At 38.4% G+C, this 12,465-nt stretch overlaps 1 protein-coding gene across 6 annotated transcripts in view; it reads left to right on the forward strand.

Moving 5' to 3' along the window:
• The window catches only part of ATE1 (arginyltransferase 1), a 151,752-nt gene that overhangs the window by 64,425 nt on the left and 74,862 nt on the right, over positions 1-12,465 (forward strand). For all 6 annotated transcript variants that reach the window (XM_034775643.1, XM_034775639.1, XM_034775638.1 and 3 more), the window contains exons 9-10: positions 5,068-5,249; positions 11,508-11,607. In XM_034775643.1, the coding sequence (XP_034631534.1) occupies positions 5,068-5,249; positions 11,508-11,607 (282 nt within the window). The remainder of the gene's footprint in view (positions 1-5,067; positions 5,250-11,507; positions 11,608-12,465) is intronic.

Consider the following 12,465-nt stretch of genomic DNA (forward strand, 5'->3'; position numbering starts at 1 on the left):
GGGCTCCCAGCCCCCTGCCTGGCTCACGGCAGGGGGCTGGAGGGATACGCCCCACTTGTACCCTGCTTCCCCCTGCCTCTTCTCCGCCTCCTTACCGGTCTGAGCAGCGAGGGTGCTGGGGCTGCTCTTCTCCTCTCCCTCGCAAGGGCCATCGGCGGCAGGGAAGGAGAGGAGCAGGGGCTCCATGCAGCACGTTGGGGGAAGAGGCGGGGGAGAGAGAAGCTTGGCTGCCGGCGGCAGCACCCGGCAGGACCAAGCTTGCTTCTGCCCCCTGACCCCGCCAGGGAGAGCAGTAGGCGGGGGGCGGAGAAGAGCGGGCTGGGTCGGGCAGGATTTTTAATGGTACGCTGCTGCCTGCCAGGGTCCCACTCAGCTCACCGCCGGGGTTCGGCAGTGGGCTGAGTGGGACTCTGGCAGGCAGCAGCGTGCCATTAAAAATCGGCTTGCGTGCCGTCTTTGTGCCATAGGTTGCTGACCCCTGGTTTATTCAGTCTAGGCTATGGTATAAAAATTCTTCACTTAAACCCACCTTCTGTTGTTGTAATGTAAAACAGTTGGCAATAGAAGGTAATATCAGATTTATTGAGTGAAAAGCAGTTCTTTCTGAAGAACTACTTGTCCAGTGAAAAACATGACAAGAGGGATAATTAAGTTGAACATTGTGGAATTCCGGATTAAAGGGAACTAGATGGTAAAGAAAATGGCATGTCAAAGTTAGTTGTGCACTACATTTTAAATTAGAAAATGATTTTCTTCTTAGTTTGAAGAACCAGTCTCTGGCTTAGATACTTACCTAATCTGCATACTGGACTGCCTGTACGAACCCACAACAACAATAAATTGTATCCCTACAGCCAACCACCCTGACCTGCCCTCTCCCTATTGAGCTGAGAAAAAAGATAAGCTCTGAAGATTCTTCTGCAACAAATACTTTACAGTTTGAGATTCTCCACTAGTTACTCTGAATACTCTAAATTACTGTAAACATTAAGCCTCTCAATACCTGTCTGAGAACAGTATTGTACCAATTTTAAACATAGAAAAACCGAGAAAGGGAATTTCTCTGGCCAAAGGCACATAACGAATCACTTTTGGTACTTGGAATAGAAGTCAGGATTCCTGACTTCACAAACTAGTACTCCCTCTATGTAAAAATACATTTCATTTTTCTGAAAACTTGGAATGCCCAAATATTGCACAAGGGGGGAGGAGGAATAGCTCAGTAGTTTGAGCAGTGGCCTGCTAAACCCAGGGTTGTGAGTTCAATCCTTGAGGGAGCCATTTAGGGACCTGTGGTAAAAATTTGTCTGGGGATTGGTCCTGCTTTGAGCAGGAGTTGGACTAGATGATCTCCTGAGGTCCCTTCCAACTCTATGATTCTATGAAAGGAAAACTGTGTGTGTGTGTGTGTGTGTGTGTGTGTGTGTGTGTATATATTCACTTTAGTTTAAGGTTTTGCGTGCCGGTAATACATTTTAACGTTTTTTAGAAGGTCTCTCTCTATCTATAATATAACTAAACTACTGTTGTATGAAAGTAAACAAGCTTTTCAAAATGTTTAAGAAGTTTCATTTAAAATTAAATGAAGTTAGAGTAAGCAGATAGTATCCTACATTGCGTTTGTACAAGAGTTGTTTAAGCATAATCTTCAATTATCTTCAGATATGTGATAGGATGGTTCTAGAAACAATCATGTGCTGACCTATATGTACTTCTGATCTTTGTTTTTGGCTGCTAAATTATGTTCTTTCATTTAAAAAAGAATCATATTCCTTCCATCAGAGATTAAGTGCCTTTCCAAAGGATGCAAGAAGTGCATAAAAAGGGGTATGTGAGCTCTTTAAGTTATACACAGTCTCCATTTTAAAATCAGATTTAAAAATTGAATTTTTGGGAGATGTGGGTGGAAGGGAGTGAAAGTGAGACCATTCGTACTGGGTTTAAAGGATGTTGAGTTGTCTTTTTACATCAGCAGGGTTCCCATGGACAGTTAGTACACAGCAGGCTATTGTGGGGTAGATGCTCACCCCAACTTTTCATGAATTAAATGTTTGTGTAGACAAGCCCCCAACTTGTATTTGGCAGTGTGGGATGTGAAGTTTTTCTAATACTGCTGTATATATCTGGACATGAGATCTTGGTCTCTCCTTTAGCATAGAAGAAATGTGCAATTCTGTATCATTTGGTAGGTGTGGAGCAATCGTGGAACCATCAACATTGAATGTTTTCTATATGTTGTTACCTTTCTGATATTGAGGTATGTCTTTGTCCTCTTGCACTGTCTTTTTTTTTTTTAAGAATAAGAATAGCGTCCATATTTTACGGTAATACTGTTGTAGAATCTACACCCACTCTCCCATCGCTTAGTTAAATACCGTCTCAAGGTATTTCAGTGTTCATGGTTTTAAAGGATAGTGATTTTAACTGTAGCAACAGCACAACGTGGACTGCTTAGCCTCTTCAGAAGTTACAGAATTGTCTTGTTGATCAATTTTGTTATGAGCATGGGACAGGATTGGTCTATATTGTGTTCTTCCCCTCTCCTCACACCTTTCTTCCAATAACCATATTCTGAAAGTAATATATTAAATGAAGAGGCATGAACAAAATCTTATCCTGCATTGCAGTTAGTTCTGGGTTGATCTGGGACCATATTCAAAACATTCTTGTCATAAAACCATAAATTATATCCTCCGAAATCCTGACAATTTGTAGTAAAGCAAAAAGTGTTACTAGAGTTTAAGTATTGTACTCTAATATTATGTATGAGAGCACATAGCCAAGATTGTTTTCCTGTTTTTTGAACCCTACAAAGCAGAATACTCATCTTCAAACTTTGTGCTTCACTGAACCTGGCACTTTTCCTTGAAAATAATTTTACAATGGAAACCCTTGGTAACATACAGAGAGCATTTTAAAATGTAAATAGTATATCGGAACCGTGTAGCAGTCTTATTGACTGTAAGGTATACACAACTTGTTAGTAACATACATAGTGTAACACCAAGGTTACATATTTAAACCCAAAAGGCAGAGAGTACGAAGTAATAATTAAGGTTGTCATAGTAATAGTAAACCATATTGTGCAATTTGTATTCATGTATTTGTATACAAATTCATGTATGTATTTAACAACCTACTTAGCAACACTCTTTGGTAAATAGATGCATGAGTCAGGGTTGGACCTGCATCCAGCCTTCCTCTAGGGGAAATGTATATGTGTTTGACAACATGTGGGAATCTGAGACTATGGCTACACTGCCTCTAACTCAGGGGTTCTCAAACTGGGGGTCGGGACCCCTCAGGGGGTCCTGAGGTTATTACATGGGGGGTTGCGAGCTGTCAGCCTCCACCCAAGCCCTGCTTTGCATCTAGCTTTTTTAATGGTGTTAAATATATAAAAACATTTTTTTAATTTATAAGGGGGGGGGAGGGAGGTCGCACTCAGAGGCTTGCAGTGAAAGGGGTCACCAGTACAAAAGTTTGAGAACCACTGCTCTAACTGTATTAATGAAAACAAGATACCTTTTAGTTCTGCGCTCAGTGTCCGCACAGGGGAGTTACAGAACAGCCCTTTGGTGCACACTGCTGTTTATTCCCATGTGGTCCGAACAATGGGGCACTGTAGACAAGCCTTGAGAGGAGCTCCTCAGAGTCCTACTTCTGAATATTTTTGACTTTTCCAAAATGGAAGAAGCAGAAAATAAGTCCCCAAATTAGTTTTAAGAATAATAATAAAAAACCCTCAAACCCACACATTTAGACAGAATTGTTCATATGAATATAGCACTATGTGCTATGCTACATGATTACACTATTGAAGCCTTGAGTCAGTTTGTATCATTGAAATTGGTAATCTATACGAGCAACTGATCAGAAGAGAACTATGTTGGTTTTCCCCCCCCCATCTGAACAACAAGATTACAGGTGAGGTTCTTGTTAAACAAAAATGGGTTTGTTCCAATAATCATAAAGCAGATATGGAGGGGTAAATCTAATCTCTTTCCAGCAACTCTGCAAAACTAACATAACATCATTAATTCAAGGATGTGTTCCTATATCATAGCTTTTTCTGACACATTCTTTGATCCCTATAGGACCTATTAAATCTAGAAGGTGGCTTTAATAATTAAGGTTAGATCCTTTATATATTGCACAAGAATCATTACATGTATTCAGATCCTTCATAGCTATTTGTTTTATTTAACAATGCATGGTGTTAAGATAAGATTGCACACTTTCTTTCTTTGAAGGGAAAAGAGTCAAAACAGACTGTTCCTGCTTTATTTCTTGCTCCCCATTGCTAATAAACTAAAAACATTGCTTACAGTTCTAAGTGCTTAGTCCAACAAGAATTATCTGCAGTCTTCTGTTATACACGATACAAGACTACAAAGCTTAAATTTGGTTCTTCAGCACCCTGATCTTGCATACAATTTTTAGAAAATAAATTCTTAACAGATCAACAAGAGGATATTAATGAGTGGAAGGAAATATAAAGCATTTATAAATACCATTTAAATATTTAATACCTATATTAAATGATACACACCTTTGGTGGCATGTCCCTTATATAGGTAGAAGTAGGAAAAGACTCATGGGCATATCAGGGAAAAGCATCGTTTGCAACCCTGCTTTAAATTGCACATATAACCATCTGGAAAAATAACAGATAATTTTGAATTCTCAGGAGATATTTGGTACACGAAGTTTAGACTAATGATCATGACTATAGGGAGAACCATTCATTGACACCATCCTGCAAGCTATAAAGCTAACTCTGTGAAATGCATGTTTTTCAAAACTGGAATTGATTGTCCATCTTATTTGATTTTGATACTTCAAGATTTTAGGTATTCATGGAGACTTCACACTGCATTATTGTTTAATAGTGATAGAGAACATATGTAGTATGGAAGTGCAGGGTCTTCAAATTGTGTGTCCATCCCTTGTAGTGTGGAATAAGATCTCATAGTGTGTGTTGCTCTCTGCTATCTTTTTTTCAGTGTTGTTTATACAGAAAACTTGTTTAATCACTAATTATCCCCTTTTTTTTGTTTCCCTTAGGCAGAGAATCCTCCCAGTGGTCCCGATTGTGGTTATGGTTCTTTTCACCAGCAGTATTGGCTAGATGGGAAGATAATTGCTGTGGGTGTAATTGATATTCTTCCATACTGTGTGTCCTCTGTGTATCTGTACTATGATCCTGACTATACTTTCCTATCTTTGGGAGTCTACTCTGCATTAAGGTAAGAGGAGAACATTTTTGATCTTCAGTTAGTAATAATTGATATTTGCTCTTAAATTTGAGCTTGTGTATTGTATTTCAAACCAAATCTTATAGTGGAGATACTAAGCAAGAGTTTCTTGTTTAATTTCGATGAGGGAGAAGCTTTTACGGGGAAAATCCCTGTATATAGTTACTCGAAATTTAGCTTAAGTTCTGAACATTCTCAATATTGTCTACTAGTATTCAAGCAGCTATAAAATTTCCATGTAGATGGAAAATATAGAATTAAATTTAGAAGAGGGAAGACAATATTGAAATTAAAGTGTTTTTTTTTTTTTAATTTGCTTCATATTTTTATTTGGATTAGGAAATGGAGTTTTTAAATGAAGGGTTTTATTTTTTTATTAATCAAGCTTTATATCACAATAGACTAGATTCTGCCATTCTTAGGCCAGGTCTACACTACAGACTTTTATTGGTATAACTACATTGCTCAAGGGTGCGCAAAATTCACACCCCTGAGCAACATAATTATGCCAACCTAACCCCCTGTGTAGACTGCACTATGTCGGTGGGAGAGCTTCTCCTGTTGACATAACTACAGCCTCTCACGGTGGTAGATTAACTATGCTAATGGGGGAAGCTCTCTCATTGGTGTAAGAGCATCTTCACTTATGTTCTTTAAGTGCAGACCTGCTCTTACTCATGTGAAAGTAGTCTTTCACTCCTCAGGAAGTCCCATTGATTTCAGTGTTTACTATATCTCTGAATTTTTTTCAGCAAATAAACTGTTTGCCAAAAAATGCATTTTTCAGCTGAACAAAACTCAAAAATTTGATACAAATTCAACAAATAGTTTATGACAAACAAATTTTTGTCAGGACTGAGATACTGTCCACAAAACAAGAAGAGATGAGTGAGGAGGAGGAAGTGGGGTGATGGTGCTCTCCTTATAACTTTTAGCCTAGTGGTTAGGCCACGCAAGTGGGGTGTGGGAGACCCCAGTTCAGTTCCTCACTCTGCCTGATGTGGAGAAGGTATCAGAACTTTTCTCCCACACTGCAAGAGAGTGGCCTAGCCACTGGGCCATGGGATACTCTGGTGTGGGTGTTTCAAGCTGTCCTGTTGAAGCAGTTTATAAATAGCTTTAAATAGTCAATGGAGCTGGGACTTGAACTTGGGTCTCCCACATCCTATGTGAGTGCCCTAACTACCAGGCGCTAAAGTTATTGTGTCCCTCTGGCCCAATGGCTATTCATCGTTGTTCCTAGTGGCAATTCATAATGACTACCACCATCTCCTCCTCCTATTTTGTTAATCTATCCCTTTAAAAATGCTTGAAACAAAATGTTTTGGAGAGAGTGAAATATGTTTTGTCTGACATGGAATGGATTTTTTCAATTTGCTGAAATGTTTTCAATTTTTGGTTTTGTTTAATCTGAATCAAAATTATATTGTTCCGTTATCTTCTGGAAGGGCCAGAGAACTGAAAAGTCAGTTATTCACTCAGCTCTGGTGTTTACTGTCTTCAGTGGGGCTAATTAATGAGTTAAGGACCTGCTGCACATGAATAAGGATGACAGAATTTGTACTCAAGGAAAAATATATCCACTTTATTGTGGACATTTAATTAAAAAAAAATTTCAGCAAGAAAGCTATTACTGTTGTGAAATGAAAATTATAGAATGTTAGATACATACCATGAATTTTGTTTAGTTTTTTTATTTTCTCTATCAAAATTTAAGAAAGGAAGAGCATCTATCCAGAACATTGGCTTTTATGATTAATAAATAATTACCTAAAATTGGTTAAAGAAAAGCCCTGACTACAAATATATGATACCTCAATAATCTGAAGTCTGTGAAATTGAAGAAAATGTCTGGGCTACCAAATGAATGCTAAATTTTCTTTAAAGATCAGTGCTTTCTGGTTAGCTGGTTAGTATAATTCTCTTTAAGTATTAATTGAATTAAAATAGCAGTTCAATATTTTAAAGCATATTAGTTATTAACTTTTCTTACAACATACTTCATTGAGATATACCATTAAGGAGAGGAGACCAGACAAAATGCTGATTTAAATGAGACCAATGTCACTTTTATTGATTACTTCAATTTATTTAATGTAGTTAATTGTGGTACTGAACACCAAGGCCCCCATCTTGTAGCCTTAAATATGTGCTTGCTTTAAGCATGAGTCATTCAGTTCCCTTAAGAATTTAAGGACTACTTAAAGTTAGGCAAGTGTGTACATCTAGTAGGAATAGGGTGAAAACCTTTTACCGGTAGATTATGTTCAAATATTTAATTGAACACTGCCAGCTTGAAATGTAATCATCTATTAACTGAGTCTGCTTACCACTGAGTGCCCCCTCTTGGCCAAATGTGGCACCATAGCTCCTTGTTGAGCTAGCTCCCTTCCCCCCCCCCCCCACACACATCAACGATCACTCCGGTGTGGCAGTTTCTCTGCTTGCTGGTAACTCATCCAATGACTCAGCCCTCTGGCTAGGTCACAGTCTTTTATCCACCCCTTCTGGGGTCACAGTTATCCAAATTAAAAATCCCCCAAAACATCTTAACCTAAAACATTCAGCGTCTTCCTTGTTTGATCAGAGTTTCTCCCAGGCTTACCTCCCTGCCTGGAGATCTTTTCCCCAACTGACTCAGGGCCCTGCAAGAGCCTTCTTGCTCTTTGTACTCTTTACAGGTACAGTGGCATTTTCCTCGTCTTCGCCCCTTTCACTTCCATGTCTTGCTCTGAGCTTCCTGCTTTTATAGGAACCTCCTTCCCCCTCTTTATCACTACTGAAGCCTGGCTTCTTTCATATAGGAATCATCCAATTCCTCTTAGGTGGGGCTCATCCTGTAATTAGGGTTGGCTTAGCCCCTGGCTCTCCTGCCCATGGGATAAGGCACCATGTTACAAATCCCCACTCCAACTTTCAGTGGAGGTCAGATGGGGCTCCATTCTCAACACCTTATCTCTATAAGTGATCTAATTCAAAACAAAATATGGCTTTAACTATCATATTTTTGCTGGCAATTGTCTCCATCTACTTAACATAAAAATCTGAGATTTTAGTTTATCTGCTTGTAAATGTGCAGCTGTCAATTCAAGCTCAACCAGGACCAAAACTGATCTCAAAACTGATCAAAACCACCCCATCTCATTCTTTTAGGGTGCCTCCATCTGAATGGAAGACCATCGCATTTAGGTTAACAACTTATAATTGTTCCTGTCACACCTCCCCTGACCTAGTCTGGGCGGTACATGACACACACCCAGTTAGCAAATGGCTGCTACAGTATACTCTGATGCATTCAGTGATACAATAATTTTATAAACGTCAACCCAGAAGTTATAAGTTTTACGTAAAGAACTTTCCCAAACCGTCAACATTATTTAAGCAGAGGCCATTACTAGACTCATTGAATTCTTCATCAGCCCAAATTATGTTGCATAAAGTTAGGCACCTAAATAAATGGTGCCTGACTTTTTCAAAGTTGCTGAACACATGAAAGAGTGCTGTATGTAAAGACTGTTTTTATGTATTTTTGTATGTATCACATTGCTTTGTTTAACAATAGATTGACCTAGACTGTGCAGGTGAATGTTTGGAATGATTTAAATTTCCTACATAATAAATTCTAAACTTTATGTAAGCACAACACACTTTCATGGCGCAACAAGCTAAGAGGCCAGTTTATAAATCGTGCGGCATTTGAGGCAGTAAAGCTGAATTCCCAACAGTATTAGAAGGGGCCAACATAGTGTTACTCTTCTTACACGTGCACACACACACACACACACATACACACACTTAGAGAGAATTTAGGAAATCGCAAAGGAACATGATATTATAAAGCCTGTTACCAATTTTACTCTGAGGAGATTGGAACTACATTAGTTTTGTCACTTCCACTATATGCTGTTGAGAATTTATGTTGCTGAGTGTGTAGAAAGGAAGAGATTTGAAGTTGACGAATGTAGAAACACAAGCAAAGAACAAGGAGAGGAGTTGGAAATTACTAGTAAGATATCCGCATTAATGATTTTCCCTACATGATATAAACTGATCAAAAATACACTGAGAATTGCATTATTCCCATTCCCAGAATGAAATTCACCCTCTTCTGAATACTACCTACTGTCATGAAAATTAACACGTCACAGTAATCTAAATTTTTTGACAGAACAAATATATTTCAAGTTCTAGTTGAACTATTTTATGTAGCATTGAAATATGAATTAAAAGTTTTACGTTAGTTTATTTAATGTGTACACAGTAGGGGTATATAGCTAAGTGTGTATATTTTTTAAAAGGTCATACATTGATGTTTTGTTAAAGGGCTCCATTATCCCTTTTACATGTACTGTATATGGACTGCACAGTTCTTAGCAGTTGTTTAGTGGGCCCAAAGTAGTCTGAATGGAAATATTAACATTGCTTAAGTCACACTGTAATAACTTTTAAAAGGTTTTATATTTATTTGCCTATAGTATTCATACTAATTTCTTAAATGCCCCTTTATTTGGCTGGATTTTAAACATGCGCAGAAATTGATTTCTGTCTTGGAGAGTGGCTGTCCTGTATCACCCCCTGCTGGCCTTGTGTTGCACTGTAGTCACTCCCTACCTCGGTTTCTCACCTCACGGTGGGTCTTCTTGGCTCTTTATGTTCTAGTCAGTTCTAGAGAAGTGTCTTAATTCTCCAACCAAGTCACAAAACAAGAAACTAAAGAGTGCCAACAAACAAGAAGGTTCTTCTGCCCTTTGTGGCTTCTCTTCAGTCCCTTTCTGGGCCCTTTTCCCAGTCCCTGTCTGGATTGCCCTTGTCTTTTTCTGCTCTGAGTTATAGTGCTTGCCCCCAAGCTGTTCCCTCTGGAATTACGCTTTCCCTTCAAGGGGCTGGCTCAGGACCTTACATGAGAGCCTACTTGCTCTCTGTGGTTCCAAGTGCCAGACTCTACTCAGCCATTTTATAAGGCCCAAGTGTTGCTAATTTATAAGGCCACCCAGCCACTTGGATAATTATCTAGTCATGGGTGGTACTGGGTTAGCTCATTCTCCTTAGCGGAGCCTATGACAGGTACACTGCTCCTTGTCTCATGTGAAAGGACCAGCCCTTTGAAACCATGTCCAACGGTTTTCTATTTGAATTGAATATATGCATAGGTATAGAGTCCATTTAATAAAACACTTGAAGCACTTAGTTTCCATTACATGTAAGCATCATGTAATTTTAAAAAAGTTAAACATATTAGGATCTCAATATCTCGCAATATCCCCATTAGTAATTGGGGGGGAGGGATAGCTCAGTGGTTTGAGCATTGGCCTGCTAAACCTAGGGTTGAGAGATCAATCCTTGAGGGGAGGCCATTTAGGGATCTGGGGAAAAAAATCTGTCTGGGGATTGGTCCTGCTTTGAGCCGGGGGTTGGACTGGATGACCTCCTGAGGTCCCTTCCAACCCTGAAAATTCTGTGATTCTAAATTAAAACCAAATGTTGCTTATCCCCTTTCCTCTTCAAATACACATGGACACACAGATCCATTAGACACAGAGTGGTGAGCGTCCATCCAAGTTTCAGTCAGATGCATATTTAAACTTCCAAGTTACAAAAGTTTTAAAAAAGAGCATTATAATGGAAACATTGACAACATCTTTAGTATAGTAGCAATGCCCAGTGCCAGTGTAATAAAAAGAGAAACTTATTGTGAATTATTGTGATGCTTTTCTCTCCTAATTTACATGAGGAAGTCATATAAACAGGCACTATATATGTGAAAAATAGCTTTCGCTGCATGAAGATGGAGATATTTGCATATAAATCGCTAGAACATACACAATAGAATAAACAAGAAGCTTCTTCTTGAAACTTGTTGATTTTAAAAATGCTCTGATGTTTGCCTGTACTGTTTTAGCCTGTCTCTATACAATGACTGGGCCAGATTTCTATAGAACTCCAATGAGCATGAATATTAACAAGAAACCTGTTAAATGGGTGCCTTTAACCTCTTGCTATTTGAATTTCAGATCAGCGCATTGGTAGGCCAAAAATGAGGCTCTTTTGCTTGAAATGGTGTTTTGAGTTTTTGTGGTTTTGAAATAAAACTGCTTTTGAGTTTACAATTTTCATTCTTTACTTGACTAGAGTTTTGCCCTTTACTTAAGCCAAGAGTTAGGGAACTGTAATGTATTTCTTTTATAAAAAGAGTACATATATCTATGAAGACTTGCATTCAAATTTATTCCGTTTTCTTCACTTTCACAGGGAAATTGCTTTTACTAGGCAACTCCATGAAAAAGCTTCTGAGCTGTGCTATTACTATATGGGTTTCTACATTCATTCGTGTCCTAAAATGAGATATAAGGTAAAAGAGTGTTTTTATTACTATATTAGCATATTTCATGCTGTTTGAAATGTCTGACTGTGATCATCGTACTATTTTATAATTCTCATACTGGATTTTAACATGGATTTTGCAGGGTTACAGTCGAATGTTGGCTACTTTTTAACGTGGATTAAGAGTTAATTTTTTTTGCAAATTTATTTTTATGTGGTATTTATTAAAATTTGGCTTAACATTTTTCACTAGAAGAAGTTTTCAAGGATGTCAGATAGCAGTATGTCATATGATTGGTTACCTGGGTATCTCAGATTTGCAATATGTCATGCAGTGTACTCTTGTCTTTTTTAAAAAAAAATCACGTGACAATGTGGAAATGTTGGGCAACAACAACATACCTGCATGGGTCTTGGGTATGCTTGGGTTTCTCCCATTTCATTTTTTGTAATAGGGACAGAGGAAGTGCTGTACTGGAACAAACCAGTGGGCGCCTAGTTGAGTATTGTTTCTCAGATAGTGTCCAGAAGCAGATTGCTCAGAAAAAGGTGCAAGAATCCCATAATAGAGAGTTTGGAATAACCAATCCATAAGAAGTTTCTTCTTAACCCATGTTAGTTTAGATTAGCTTATGTCCTGAAGCATGAGGGTTTTTGTCCCTTCTATTTTTGGTGCTCTCATTATCTCTATGAATGTAAGTTCTTTTTTGACTCCTACTAAACTGTTGATCTCAATTTTGTTGTATGTGTCCCAAAAAGTCTACAGAACAATGAAACAGCAAAATAAATGTCGTATTAATACATTTCTTTTGCTGGCTGAAACATCTTTTTCTAGCAACTTAAAGGAATACAGCTGAAGGTAAAAGGCTCATTGCCACTTCTTAAT

This window comes from Trachemys scripta, chromosome 7 (assembly GCF_013100865.1).
Source record: "Trachemys scripta elegans isolate TJP31775 chromosome 7, CAS_Tse_1.0, whole genome shotgun sequence".
NCBI classification, from domain to species: domain Eukaryota; kingdom Metazoa; phylum Chordata; order Testudines; family Emydidae; genus Trachemys; species Trachemys scripta.